The 16,200-nt window shown below is 37.9% G+C and overlaps 1 protein-coding gene across 1 annotated transcript; it reads left to right on the forward strand.

Moving 5' to 3' along the window:
- The first annotated feature begins 4,683 nt into the window (after positions 1 to 4,683).
- On the forward strand, positions 4,684 to 5,606 carry LOC124371443 (putative nuclease HARBI1). Its single transcript, XM_046829771.1, has one exon. The coding sequence runs from the start codon at positions 4,739 to 4,741 to the stop codon at positions 5,459 to 5,461; it is 723 nt and encodes a 240-aa protein (XP_046685727.1). The 5' UTR covers positions 4,684 to 4,738; the 3' UTR covers positions 5,462 to 5,606.
- The last annotated feature ends 10,594 nt before the right edge of the window (positions 5,607 to 16,200 follow it).

Consider the following 16,200-nt stretch of genomic DNA (forward strand, 5'->3'; position numbering starts at 1 on the left):
AATATTTTAAAATGAAATACGTTAAAAAGCATGATTGACTTAATAATATTCTTACCTTTGCACTTGTATATTATTTATTCGCTCTCAGGCGGCAACATCGTAGCCAAAACCTCGGAGTCTTCTTCATTTTCACTTTCTGCCTCACTGCTACTCGTGTCAGAATTGTCTGCTAAGTTTATAATTATTTGATCTACAACACTTGTGCGGATACATTCCTTTTCAAAATCAGCTTGCTGCAAGGCTTCTGCGTGCTGAACTCTTGATTGCCAGTCTTCTTTAGTCACTTTGTCCAGAGCATCATGAACAAGTTTCTCAACGTCGGTTATTTTAAATGTCTTATTATTACGTGCTACCTCTCCCTTCACTTGAGCCCATACCATTTCAATGGGATTGTACTGGCAGTGATAAGGAGGGAGCCTGACAACTGTATGTCCCATTTCATTGGCTAATACGTCGAGTTCATAAGTTTTTTGTTGGGTTTTATATGGGAGAACCCTCATTATAAGTTCTGGTTTCGTTTCTTTCATACAGTATTGTATGTTTTTTCGAGACAGCCAATTTTGAATCTCTTCCTTTCTCCACGATGAATTTGGAATTTTCTCGGCGAGTACTGAGTGGTATGGAGCATTATCCATAACGATGATCGAGCCTTCTTCCAAAATGCATAGCAATTTTTTAAACCATTTTCTAAACGATTCAGCGTTCATTTCATCGTGATAGTCCGAACTGGATGATGTCTTAGACCGAAAAACCCACTTACATTCTTGCAAAAACCCATCTTTTGCCGAACCGACATGACAAATTATTAATCTTCTACCTTTGCCGAGAGGAACCTTTAGTCCACCAGACTCAGTCGTATCCTGCCATATGTATTTTCGAGTATGGTTTTCATTAACCCATGTTTCATCGAGGTAATATATGGGCCTACAATCACCAGATTCTCTAAGCTCTTGCATAGTTCTCAAAAATTTTAAACGAGCCGCTACAATATCATTTCGTTCCAATAAAAACTTTCTACCATCATTGGTTTTCTTATACCTGAAACCAACATACCTTAATAATCTATTTGTTGAAGTTACCGATCCGTTGTAATCAAGTTTTTGTTTGAGATCCTGCGTGATTCTTTTTGATGTGGGAAATTCCCCTCTGTCGTAGTACGAAAGGACAGTTCGTCTCAAAACATCTTTTTCAAAGTCGTCAAAGCCTGTTATTTTTGATTTTCGACTTCTTTGTTTCCCTGGCGTTGAAAACTTAATTTCTGATGATGAAGGTCCATCTTCTTCGGACAGCTTAGCTTCTTTACTTATTTTGTTAACGGTTCTTTCACTTACACCACAGGCCTCAGCACACAGTTTACCACTTTGCTTAAAGTTTAGAGTTTCTCGGAAATTTGTCAACGACAGTTTTTTGAAAAAGTTGTAAACGTTGTAAATAATACGTCGTTCTCCACTATGTAGGGTTTTTCCGCTACCACTCTTACTTCCGGATGGCTGTGCACTTGAACAAACATCATCACACTCCATTTTGTCCAAATAAGGAATCACAATAACAAGTATATTACAATTGACACTACACAGAAAATAATCTGTACACTTATAATAGCTACCAATAAACAACACTTAAAAACACGAAAACGTTCATCAACAGTAAAATTCAGCACAAAATAATATACGCGTACTGGAATTGAAGAGAATGCAGTATTTTCAACCGCCACTGATGAAGCGACAATAGGCACTGACTGACGGTCAGAGACAGGAAGGAGGAAGGGGCTGTTTCTTGGAAATAGTATGACTCATCTGTCTGGTATTACCACCACTGCTGGCTGGTGCGGCTTTTGTTTACAGGTATTTCACCCGTTTCCTCCACATTTTCACTCGTCTGAATCATCTATTATGTACTGTGTTCAAATTTCATTGGATGTTATAGAAAACCGTTACTTTAGAATTTTATAAGAAAGTGCATTCATATTATAAAAATACTTGTGCTGTATGATTTTTCAACTATGACCAGTTTAAATATTTAAATCACCCACTTGTAATAAAAAAAAATTTACATAACACAGATTCAAGACTATTAATAGCCAGGTAGGAAAAATGCTTTCAAATGGTTATAAATTTATGAGAACCGAAGTGCGTAACAAAACCGTTGCGGCAACAATTCCCATCGTTATGTACTGAATAATATTTATAGAAAAGAACATATATTTCAAATGTATTTGATAACTTTCTTACCAAATTGAAAATCCATTTAACATAACATGATTATACTATGCACACATGTAATGCCTTATTATATATCAATGATAATGGCATTATCTAACTGTTAAATACGGAAAATTAACGTTTTTGCAGTATTTTTATGTTTTCTTTTTAATTTATATTTCGGCTAAAGATTTTAATCCTATAGATCCTATAGACGAAAAATCCTATAGACGAAAAATCCTATAGACGAAAAATCCTATAGACTATAGATGTTCGTATATGAGTAATATAATACAATAATTTATTTCAATCCATTTAACTCAACATGGAAATAAGCTACAGAGATGTACTTTTTTTTAAAATGACCGTAAAATTACATTTTGTAATACGTAGTTAATTAATTCAAGACAGCTCTAACATTTCTTTCGAGCGTAACGGTTAAGTATTTTAAGAATGCTGGACTCGCGCGGCTTGTGGTTACAGCGGGGAACAAGTTTGGCAACGTCGCTCAGCTCTCGTTGGCCGCTCCAAGGTTACGGGCAAAATAGGCTCCTCCCTCAACTGCACTCTCTTGTGGTATTTCGTATAGATGCTTATTGTACAATATGAACTATTTTAATAAATTTCTTATAATAAATAAATTTTTAAAATTAAAATTTGAAAAAGTATCAATTTATTTTAAAATGCTGTTTATTATATAAACATTTTTTTACTCACCCTTATGATTGTAGTTCACATTGCAGCTATATTTGTCCTAGTAACTCGCAACAATTTTGTAGCTGTAGCACAAATAGCTTTTGAGTTATGAAGGAAACGGTAATGTAAATCACAGGTTTCGGAAAATCGCTGTCAAAGTTTTTTTAACACTAATATTTGCATTAAAATTGTTTAAAATTCACCAGCAGCATATCTAACTCCTTCTCTTTCCTTGTCTTTTTGTTCTTTTTCAATCCTTAGCTTCCTTCTTCCTCTTCTTACTTCCAGTGTTCCCAATTTTGCCTTTTTCTCCGAGTATCCGATTCAAATGTGGTATTAATTTTATAAAACCATTAAACTTGTTTTGTGTTAGTTCTAACGAAGAGGGTGTAGTTTTTTTATGTGTTACTAGATGGCAAGGTAAGTTCTTTCACAAATTGAAGATTAAACACTTACTATAAAGTAATGTTTTCGTCAAAATAATACACCTAGAATACTTATGTGTAGTGGTGTATGAGGTTAAAGATGTTTCATCGTCATATTGAAATTATGCGAGTAATTAAAAAATAATTACCTACATTTGGGTAAATATCAATTACCTCAGTTAAGCACAAATCAAACTTTTAATTTAAAAGTAATTCTATAAAATCCAAGAAATAATAAAACACAATGTACGAAAATAATATATTCTATTTACTGTTAATTTTACTACATTTTTCTTTAGTAGCAGACAATTTGACCTCTAAGTTTTTGTACTTATCTTAAGTAGCTTTCTTATTTCACTTAACGTAAAGTGCAGTAATACCGTTAGCGGGGGGAGGAGTGTGGAGCCAGGCGATTGTGATCTACTGTCGGCAGTAGGAGGAGCCTAGCAGCTATCGCAACCTTGTATCTCTCCATGACTGCCCCCTCCTCACGATTCGGCGTTGACAGAATGGGCTGTTTTCGACGTTGGCGGACGAGCTGATTCGGCCCTGGCGGACTGGCATGAATTCGGAGTTCGTGGACAGTTGAAGATTCTACTTTAAAGTTTCCTATAGCGGCGGTAAATTCTACTATTCTTCCATCAAAATCGAAGAGTTTCTACATCAGTCCGTGAGCTCCGAATTTATTTGACTAAAGGAATCTTTAATTTTCGGCTCTAAAAGACACATGAGTCCGCCAGAACTGAATAACGAGACAGTCCGTCAACTCCGAATCCTCCTAAATTCCGTTAGTGCCGAAAATTAGAATCGTCCGTGAACCTCGAATATTTAATGTCTTAGTCCGATAGCTCCGAATAATTTTCTCTCCAGTCCGTGAACGTTTTCGGTCTTAGCGGACGATTTCACTATTCGATCCTGGCGGATTCGGTGCTAACGGACTCCACCCAACAAAGGTCAGATGTTGTGACTACGCAATAGCACACGTCACCATAAAACAAAAAGATATTCAGTCATGTGAATAAAAGCTTGACTCGGCGAGTGTCTACTCCAATATCGTTTTTTGCGAGCGCCCACTCGAATATCGTTTTTTGCGAGCGCCCACTCGACCGTCAGGTGAATAAAACCAGCCGACTCGACTCACCCACGAGTGCCTACTCTCCAACGATGAGGCGGTATGTGACTCCGAGTAGACACTCTTGTTTTGAGGTGAATAAAAACCAAAGCCTACTCGCTACATCGAGTGCCTACTCTCAAACAAGTGAGTCTCCTCAGTAGCAGACTCGCCACCCACGAGTGCCTACTCTCAAACAAGTGAGTCTCCTCAGTAGCAGACTCGCCACCCACGAGTGCCTACTCTCAAACAAGTGAGTCTCCTCAGTAGCAGACTCGCCACCCCTGAGTGCACACGCTTCAGTTATGGCTGAATGTATGCCAGTTAGAGCTCGAAAAATTTACAAAGTCAGAAGAGAATCGCGTGAGGACGACTATCGTTCGCTTTACAGATTTAGTAGGGAGAGTGTTTTGTGGTTAACCGATCATTTTTTGGGAGAAGATGAAGAACGTCGCGGTGGAGCCTTAACAAACGTTAACCGAATGAAAGTGTTTCTACGGTATTTGGGTGACCCAGGCTTTCAATTTGGAGTAGGAGAGGACATCGGAGTCCACAGATCAACTGTATCCAAGACAATTTCTTCAGTTAGGACTGCAGTTCTAAACAAGGCTGATGTATGGATTAAGTTTCCGACAACCGAAGAAGAAATGGAAGTGGAGAAAGCCAAGTGGCAAACAAACTACAGTTTCCCGAATTCAATAGGTGCAATTGATTGCACTCAAATCCCCATTGTAAAGCCGTTTTTACACGGGGATGAGTATATCAACAGAAAACGATTTGCAAGTGTTAACGTTCAGGCTACTTGCAATGGATTAGAAGAGTTTACCAGTGTCGATGCTTCTTGGCCTGGCTCCGTTCACGATTCCAGAATTTGGAAAAATTCAGATGTTTACCGTGTAATGGAAAGAAATGTGGGGGAATCGCTGTTAATTGCAGACTCAGGATACGGGATCGCCCCATGGTTAATGACGCCGTTTTCCCCACCTGCAACACCTGTTCAAGTGTCTTTTAACAGATGTTTGACCTAAGAACGAGTTACTATTGAAAGATGTTTTGGTCAGATGAAACAGCGATTCCCTATCCTCCAACACAAATTAAGAATTAAGTTGGAGAACATTCCATCCTTTATTATTTGCTGTTTTATTTTACACAACACAGCGAAACGCCTAAATGATGAAGATTTTGAAGCCGTCGCTGAACAGCCTGGCGAAGAAAACAATTTTGAAGATGAAATTCCTCACTACGGAGAGTGCCAAATAAGGCGATTGGGACAAGCTAGAAGAATGCAACTGGCAAATGTAATCTACCAGCAACATTTGTAAAAAGTTCTGTAAGACTTGTCTTTAATGTTAAGAGTTTGTTTCCAGGAACAGAGTAATTAAATTCCCTCTACTGAGGAAACTAATACTTATATTTTATAAATAAATAAATGCTTCCTTATCCTTTATCCTAAAAAAAAAAAAAAAAAAAATTTACAGGTACGGGCGTCTGTGTGCCTGGGCCCGTCTGTGCCAGTAAGAGTAAAAACATAGTGGAGCGGCAAGGCTAGAGTGTAGCGGAGAAGGGAGCTGAGAGGGTTGAAAAGAATACATGCAGTTAGATGCGCTGAATCATAGTGGAGCGGAGAGGGGCGCTGGTTCAAGTCTCGACACGCTAGCCTCTCCTCTCAGATATTGATACCCGATTTCTTTGCTCGAGGGTTCAGTCGAGCCTCGTTGGTCAAATCGAAAATAAGTGCAGCTGTTATGGATACTGAAACATTTATTTTATCAGTGCGTGAACGCAGTGCTGTCTGGGACCAACAACAATCCAGCCACCATAATAGATTCATTCTCGATCGTATGTGGAAGGAAATAGCCCAAGAAAACAACTGTACAGGTACGAGAAATTCATTTATTAGAACACAAACAAAACATTAAAATTATTGCTCATTGTCTTTCTTAAATTTGATGGGGTTTTCCTGGAAATATGCCTTGAATGTATCACGTAAAAGCATTGCTGCAGTTAGGTGTCGGCCCCTTCGTCTTGGCACAGGTTCGGTATCGCCTTTTCACCAGGTATTACCTCGCTCAAATGTCTTTCAAATCCTTCTCTGTCAATTATTGTATTTTGAAGAACACAAACAGTATTAACTATGTGATCGGCAGTCTCGTGTTTAGCTTCAATACTCTTTGCGAGTATTCTCCATTTTGAATACAATATTCCGAATGTACACTCAATTGTTTTTCTCGCCCTTGAGTGCCGAAAGTTGTATGCAGTTTTTTCCATCGTTAGGTTGTCAGTTGGGTAAGGTGTTAATAATCGAAGAGACAGAGGATAAGCTTCATCGCCTAGAAAAACCAAAGATGTTTTGACGTATGTCCCTGGTAAATAACTATCATCTGGAATATTTAGCTGATTATTTTTAATTTGTAAGTACATATCTGAAGCTGCTAGTGTTGCTCCATCGTTCTGTTTACCGAATCCTCCAACATCGATTATAGAAAATCTGTACTGAGCGTCACAAACACCTTGTAAAGTTATTGAATAAAACTTGTTGTAGTTGTAGAATATCGTTCCAGAATGTGGAGGGGAAATAATTCTAACGTGTTTGACATCTATGCATCCAATACAATTTGGGAAATTCCAAATATTGTAGAACTCTTGGCTGGTGCGAAGAAACGTATCTGACGTAGGTACAGGCATGTGTATTGGTTGCAAAACATTCCATAGTTGTTTCACAGTTTCGCTTACTATTTTGCTTACTGTTGAAGCTCCAATTCTAAATGTGAATGATAGCCTTCTAAAGGATGCGCCGGTAGCCAGATATCTGATATTAAAAACACTATAACAGTTAAGGGGTTTTATCTAAATTTTTACTAAATAACAGAAAATAACAACCCTATTCCTCGCTACATTCACCAGGTATGTCTGCAGAAATTTTTCCCAGAGGGGGCAAAGCCTACCGGGGGGTTTGGGAGGTACAGTATAGATTACATCCTTCAAGAAAGCGGGGTCTAAGGGCCCTCTCCTTACATTAGAGTTCTATTTAATTTAGTAAACACACTGAATTATTAATTCATTATTTTATTTCAGTGAAAGAAGCACAAAAGAAGTGGAAGGGACTTCGTGATTACTACAGAAGTGAGTTCCGAAAAACGCAAAAAGAGAGATCAGGCCAGGGAGCAGATACTGTTTACAAACCAAATTGGCCTTACTTTATGAGTTTGGATTTTTTGAGAGAACAATTTCAGGTAAGACCCTCCAGTGGAAATATAACATTGAGTGAACACCGCTCTGAAAAAAAGGAAAGCAGTTCAAACCGAAATAACAGAGGTGAGTGATAATAATCCTGATTCGCCTGATAATAAGGAAGAAGAGCACAATGTAACTGATGATACACTGATGAATGACAATACCCCATCAGTAGCAACCACTACTGTTAACAATGAAACCCAAACGTTTACTCATACTAATGACTTTCGAAAAAGAACGGGTAGGCAAGATCACATACAACAGTTAGTGCAGCTTGAAGAAAAAAAACTATACGGTAATTTAACAACTTTACAGCTGGCATTAAAATACTATGAGTAAAACAAATTAGAAAACATACCTGAAAAAGTTTACAAAATGACCAAATCGAACTTTTTACTGGTGCACTCCTACTCGTTGGCAGGCGGAACTGATGTCTCTAACAAACAATGACAAGGTATTGGGGGGATGTTTTACATTTTTTTCCGTAAGACTGCAGCACTCCCCAGTATGCGAAACCCAGCTAGGCGGAATTTAGACCCTAGTCGAAATTAGGACCTTCTCCTCTAATAAATTACATACGACTTATCTTATAAATGCTTGCTGTACTGTAAAATCTTGGCACAAACAAACAAAAGATTTTTCCACAGAAAAAGAAACAAATATTCTAAATTGCACACTCTATATAAATGATATGTATTTACAATTTTTTTTTAAAGTCTACACAACATAAAAAACCAAGTGGCACAAGTGGCATATCTTACCAATTAATGTTTGCACTGGTGCTGCTATAGGCAGTCAAGGTGGCAGCCAAGCTTTCACGCTACGCAGATGGTTTTGGTCCTTCTCCTTTTATTTTCAGGATTGTTTTTTCCGCTGCACACGGAACAGATTTTTTCTTTTGTTCCTTTCAACTTCATGAAACCTGTTCTATATGAAGTTTGTGGGCCGTCACCTCCTCCATCAACATCTTGTGCTGGGATTTTGTTATCAAGCCAGTTCCGTGCTATGTCTTCAATGATGGAAATAATAAATTGCAGTCTTGAAAAAGGTTTGTCTGTATTTAACTTATAAATAACATAGGCATTGAGAAGCATTCTACCAAAAATATTCAAGATTACCTTCTTCCAATGCTTCATTGTTTTCCTCTCATCGAGATACGTGTATAACATCTGGTCTGTCCCATCAATACCTTCCATTCCATGATTATATTGGTATACAATTTGTGGTTTGCTTTTAATTAAAATTCGACCACTTCTTCTCATTGTATACAATACGTTTTTAGCCTCACAGTTTGATGAAAGTAAAATGAATTGATTTTTGTTAGTGGGTTTTCCCGCATAGCCATCATTAGAATAGGTCCCTTCCTAACGTAGGTTTGTTGACCTACTTTATATTTACCTAAAAACTCTTAGGCATTCCTTGTCTGTTTAATCTGACGGTGCCTGTAACCCAAGTTGAGTTGGCATACAGGTATCTGGCTAGTTTTTTTTGTAGTGAAAAGGTTATCCAAGAAAAGATGATACACTTTTTGAAAGAAGTTTCCCATCCGCATTAGTTTGTCCACAACAGCATACCCCTGACCAAACCTTTGTAAGCAGAGACCTCCGTTGAAGATGTGGCTGAACAAGGTCAAGTCCTAGAATCTTTAAGTTTCTGCGATCCATGGTAATTTGTAAATCGACTGAGTTTAGAATGACATCCAAGAGACCAAACCATAGTACTTGGGACCAGCGCCGAATTCTTCTTTCTACAGAATAAATAGCACATTTCTGATCCAAGCAGTCGACACCTCCTTTCGTTAAGTTGTAAAACTCGATGATTTCTGGCTTGTTTTGATTTTCTATGTCAATTTTCTTATCATGATGCATAGTTGACAGCAGTGTAACGCTTGTTTTTTTTCGGTACATAAGAAACCAAAGCCTTGTCCCTAGGAAAGCCAAACACAGATGATTGGACGGGTCGGTCTTTGTCAGGTTTAAAAGCAACCGGTATATCCCTTTTATTTTGTCGAATCGTTCCAACGTATGTTAGTTGTCTTTCCCTTAACGTATCGACAAGTTCAATGGAAGTAAAATAATTGTTAGCAGTCACGTTCCTTTTTGGATTAGTAACTGGTTCAACAAGGCTCAAAACAGTAGCAGTAGTAATGAGCAATCTTTCTGGATTCTCAACACTGTCCTTGAGCCACAGACATTCGGAATTGCTTCAAAATCATTTTTTTTCCTGGATTGCCTACGCCATATGCAATAGACGCATTTACAACAGTGACGTCAACAAATTGCCTAAATATTCTCAAATACCATCTTTCCGGTTGATTTGGTAGCATGATTTGAGGTGATCTGCTTTATCTACGAACCCCATGTGACATTGTAATCTTTTACCATTTTTAGGCAGGGGATTGTTACTCGAGTCCCATCATTTTTCTTTCTTTGGGCTGTAGTTACTTCAGAAGGGTCATGGTGGTTGCTAATAAATAAAACACCTTTATTATCTATTCATTTGATGCAGGTAAGTCCAGTAGTACTACTCCTGAATTCAAAATCCTCTCGATGCATCTCCTTGTCTTCTTTAAATATATTTGGGGTAAATTTTCTACTTTTCAGAATAGTACCGCAAGCATATACTTGCTTTCTTTACAAACAGTCGAACAGAGGAATGGAAGTAAAGTAGTTGTCAATATAAACTTCATATCCTTTCCCCTCCAAAGGCTTGCATAAGCGTTTAACTACACTGGCACCCAAAGCCTTTTCAACAATACCTACAACTTTACCAGTATAAATATCAAATTGCACAATGAAACCTCTTTCATCAGCCCTAGTTCAAACTTTGTATCCACGTTTTATTGGTTTCATGGGCATATATTGCTTTAAACTTGATCTACCCTTAAATTTAATCATATACTCATCAATAGCTTGAATTTGGGTCGCCTTGTACATCTGTGAAAATGTTTCAGACAGCCTACTCAAAACAGGTCTTATTTCGAACAAATTTTCATAGTTAGGTGAGTCCCTAGGATGCTCTCTGGTATTATCAACAAAATGCAAGTTATTGAGAAGCCAGCCAAATCGATTAACCGACATTATATTAGAAATGTAAGGATCTCTTAGTGATGGATCCGAAGACCAGTAGTCTCTATAACTTGGAAGTTTCTTTATTCCCATAAAATATTAATTGCAATGAAATTTGTTATCTCTTTTGTGTTTGTAGGGTGTCTACATTGACCATCATTGTTTTGAGTGTTGTACAAGTTAGTTTGAAATACCATTTCATCTATTAGGTCATGAGGAAAATATTTTAAAAACATATCAGTTGGCGTGTCAATATCCTCAAAGAAATTTGTGGTGTCTTCCATAAAAGGAACCTTATAAACGAAATTGCGAACAAGTTTCCAAGGAAACTCTGTTTTTTCTATGTGATCTATAAATTAAGGGCAGACCATCCAACTCATCATCGGCATCTAGATTATCACTAATAATGGTATTATGTTCTACCGTTTCTTGGGCCTGCGGTTGAATGTTTTCAGAAATAGGTGATAGATTTGGAAACAACTCAAAAAGTCCAGGACTTTGAAAATCACCAGAGGTCGATGGCCCAGCTTCATTAATAAAGGTTGTACGTGTTGCTTCCCTCGAAGGAGATTTGATTATTGAAGGGGAAGATGGAGATCTTAGTTGGCCACTTACTTGTGATAGAATTGGGTCATCCTCCAAAATAACTTCAGTGTTTTCATCAATGATGATAGAGATTTCCGTAGGGATAGAGGAAATGCTGTTACCTTCCAATTCGTTGTCTGAGAGGCCAATTTCATCACAAGACCTTCCACTAGGAATTTCTGCAAGTAAAACATCTTCCGTCAGCTCGTCAGCCAGCCTGAATTTTCTGCGAGACATGAAAAATACAATATATTTACTAAGGACTAATGTTTAAAGTTTTAATATAAAATCAAATATATTGGTTTTGATTTGTCTGCTAAATAAATAATATGATATTAAAATATACTATACAGGTTATGTTCCTTGCCAAGATAACTAGGCATGGTGGTATTATAGGGGTACCACGCATATTTTACCTATAAAATATGCAACAATGCAACAATTTTTTTTTTAGGATAAAGGATAAGGAAGCATTTATTTATTTATAAAATATAAGTATTAGTTTCCTCAGTAGAGGGAATTTAATTACTCTGTTCCTGGAAACAAACTCATTAACATTACGCCACTTAAATCATCATTTGGTCCATCATTTTGGTTTGTTTTGTGGGTTTCGACATTGTTAGCCGCCTTTAGCATCTCTCGCTTTAATTTCATGTCAAGTAACTGCTGAGATTTTCTGAAATACTTCAACTGCTCGAGCAGGACTAAACGCTGCAAATTTGGAGTTGAAAGTTGTTTTGTCTCTTCAGTTTCTGGTAAATTGCTCCTCTTCTTACTGTGTGATGTTTGTACAGAAGTTGAAGCATCCGTTTCAATTTTTCGTTTTTTAGCGGATTGCAATAGGCATACTTCTTCCATTTCCTTTTCATTACTAAAATCTTCATCAGATTCCTCATTTGCAAGCGAAGTTAAGGGTTTTACAGCTGCTGCCATTCCTCCTGCCATTCTTACAATTGAAGGATTGGAATCGGAAATTCAGAAACTCTTCTTCCCATGATTTTAAAACGACCTTTTTATTTCCTGTCCTATTAACGTCGGCCTTCTTCTTAATTCGTGCCTTCATATTTTGAATTTTTTTCCAAAGCTGGCCTTCTGTCATGCATACTTTAAATTCCGCTTCCACTAGCTTCTTTATTTCAAGCATTGCGCACGAGCGCTTTCTTTTGCACTCTGGAATCATAGATTTCTCTAAAATAACTGGAAACTGTTTCAGAATCTTTACAAATTTTGCCTGGTTTTCACTTAAGTCCCAATTTACTTCATTATTTGACTCCCCCATGACTACTTGAAAATTTAAACATATACCAAGCACAGTACACAATACAACTACTGGTCTCCTCTACGTGCAGAACTGGAGTGAAGGGAAAGAGGATACAGAAAGACGCGCAGCTGTCTTTCACGTTACGACTTGTCCAAGGTCACACCCCCTCCCGTTTACAGGCGAGTGCCCACTCGCCAGTATGTGACTCTGGGAGTAGGCACTCGCTTTTCAACAAACCAAGTTTATTCACACGAAATATAAATGTGACTCGAGACTGCGAGTGGACACTCCCCTCGTTGCGAGTGCCTACTTGCAAGTAGCTACTCGATTTTATTCACACCACTCATTACAGTACGCGCGCTGGAGGTTCGGCCCTGTCGTTGCCCTACTAACCAAATACAGTAAAAGCCCGCTAATTCGGCACTTTCGGGGATCGAAGTGTTCCGGATTATTGAAAATTCCGGGTTACCGAGCGTCATATGAAAATGCCGGAAAGTTCGGTTTTTAGCCGCTAAAATCGTATCACACTAAATTAAAAGGAGTGAAATCAAGTGATATTAACTCAGAAAAGCTGAAAACCCAGCCAAAATACAATCACTCTTTAAAAATAGTGGCTGGGTTTTCAGTCCCAAAGAGATAATGTACAGTAGCTTGATTTTACTTTTTCTACATCACACAGCAACCACAACTTGACAACAAATCTGTGGTGTTTTTGGGCATATACTGCATCAGGAGATTGTGACATTTGATAAGTATTATACTCTCATCAATAGATAGAAATTTGTTGGGAGTGTAATGACGCTTAGAAATTTGATTCATGTGGTCTATGAGAGGTTGTACACGAGCACAAGGATCATAATCTGGTTCCTTCGGTTTTGGAAGGTTTCTTGTGTCCACCATATGTAAATAAGCCAGTATGTCTTGAAATCGATTTCGGCTGAACATTCTACTAAACCTTTCAGTAAACTGACTGGAGGATGTCCACCAATAGTAGCCTTAATGTGCATTATTAAGATTAATTTTTTAAGAGGTTAAGGGGAGATGGACGTCCCTATCTCGCCTATGTTAAATTGGTAATATAAATGCCCCATTATCTCAGGAAGTATATAAGGTAGACAGCTAAGATTTTAACCTAGTATTGTAGGCCTAATTATACATACACCCTACAAATTTTATCTAAATCACTCAAAGACTTACTGTAAAAAAAATGTTTTTTCCTAAAAAAATTCTAACTTTAAAAAAAAATAATTTTATATTTTCAAAAATTATTATTATATTTCAATAAAAGTGGTAGGGGTTCTGTATTACATCATAAACTACATGCTGTAAAAATCTCATTACTGTAGCTCTACTAGTTTCTGAGACAATAGGTCATTTATAACAAAAATTGCGTTTTTCGGGAAACTCACGGAAACTGTAAAAATTCAACAAAAAAACAAGCTGATTATGAAAAATGAGTTTAATTTACCTTAAAACATCCCAGGGTTGTAGTCTGTGTCATTCTGGTTTACTTCTTCATCTTGCTTTTTCTTCTTTAACATCCTAGCATGTTTTCTTGCCATTTTCTTGACGGGCTCGTTTGCTTTCTCTGCTTTTAAAACACGCTGGAAATCTAGCTTACTAAGGATGTCAGTGCAGTTTTCCCAGGATTTATACCCATTTTCTCTAACACCTTAACCCTAGCCTTATTTTCTTCATTGTAAGTCATCACAGCATCATATGTGCCACACTCTAGAGTTTTCAACCCTACAAAATTTGCCTTTGGAATTCTCGTCCATAAAACTGAATTGAAACTCTCGTTGACATTTTGAGTCTTCCCATGAAGACATTTCTTCAGAAGTTGAGGGTTAGTTAGATGCTGATAAGTTGGTTTGATTACATCAATCACTGCTGGGTCCAAGGAATTGTTGTGGTCATAGGTTAGGAGGTACATCAAGTGCTTGCAAATACTTACACCACGATTTATCACAGAGGTTGTGTTGTGGTTTTGCATTTGTAGAAGCTTTATGGAAGAATGTCGCCCACACATCTCTTTTCATGCTATCTAAATTGTTTTTATTCCTTCTTATTGCTTGTCCATAGTAATTTTGTAAAGATTCAATTGCAGAATCATTCAACCTACCTTTCCTTCCACCCAAAGCTTCGCCATCTTCAAGTTTTTTTCCCCGATAATCACGTCGCAATTTTCTCAGCCAAGACCCCATTATCTTTTGGACATGGCCAACGCATTCCAATTTTCCAATTATAAAATCATCACCATAAGGCTTTGATTCTAAGACTTTATGAAACCCCTTCGAATCACCGTCCCCCAAGTAATATTTATATCGGACATTCCTCGAGGCCTCAGATCGGGCGAAAACTTTGAGGGCACCTGCTACTTCCATGCTTCCACTCGCTCCAGTAAAATTCTTACATTTATGGGGAGATTTACTTTTTGTAGCACATGAATGACAGTATTTTGTAAGTACTTCTACATCTATTATCTTACTGGTATCTATACTTGAAACAGAAATAACTCCATTGAGTGACGTATGCCCCCTTTGTTGCCACGTTCCGTCAATCCCTACGCTAAGATCACGACTAGGTACAGTTCGAGGACTTTAGCTGTGCGCGTGACCTGGAGTGTGTGGTGATGGGCGGGAGGGGTGGCGGGGTAGCATTATGCGCTGCGTCCCGAAAACATTTCCTTTTTCACTCATGGTTAAAACCCTCCTTCAGGAATCGTATTGGCCCAAATAACTCATCGCACTCGCCATAATCAGTCTGTTTTGTGACAGTGCTGAGTGTAGCTTGTGCTTCGCTTTTACCGATAATGTCTGTTGAGTTAAAGTCAAAAGTCAAAAGCCTATTCATAGTCAGGCTCGCGAAAATTGTGAGTAATGTTTATACATTTATGAAGGAAGAGGCAGACCATCAAACTGTTAAAATTCCGTTGTCAAAGGCTCGCCAAAGAACTGCTGCAGCAACTGAGTGTCAGAGCGAGTTGTGACTAAAATAAACAGTTAACTTAACAAGTTGGAGGTTAGTAACATGTGTGAGGCAAGTTTTACTACACCAAACAAAAACCGTCAACGACGTAGAATAGTTGACAATTTCCATGTTGAAGAACATCGAATACCGACTGCAAAACTTTTGAGGGAGACGCTAAGGGACAAAATATATTTCCAGGGTTGTGAGAAAAGTTTTAGGTGGGTATTAAAGGACCTGGAATTTACTTGGAGAAGGACGGCAAACAATAGGAAATTATTAATTGAAAAGCCAGAAATCCGAGAGAAGAGGATAACATACTTGAGAGCGTTGAAAAATTACAGGGGGCAAGGACGCCCCATAATTTATTTAGACGGATCTTATATACTATCGTCTCACGTATCTAACCAAACTTGGTCAAATGGCTCAAATGAAGGGTTACACGTGCCGATTTCCAAGGGCGAGAGACTAATAATTATCCATGCGGATGGAGAGAAAGGGTTCTTGCCCAATGCTTTTACATGTTGGAAAGCAAGCAACCATAGTGGAGACTACCACGACAATGTGAATGGGGACATTTTTATGAAGTGGATACAGGAAAAAGTGTTACCGAATTTAGAACCAAATTCAGTACTGGTAGTCGATAACGCGC

The sequence above is a fragment of the Homalodisca vitripennis genome, unplaced genomic scaffold (assembly GCF_021130785.1).
Source record: "Homalodisca vitripennis isolate AUS2020 unplaced genomic scaffold, UT_GWSS_2.1 ScUCBcl_1439;HRSCAF=5068, whole genome shotgun sequence".
NCBI lineage: Eukaryota > Metazoa > Arthropoda > Insecta > Hemiptera > Cicadellidae > Homalodisca > Homalodisca vitripennis.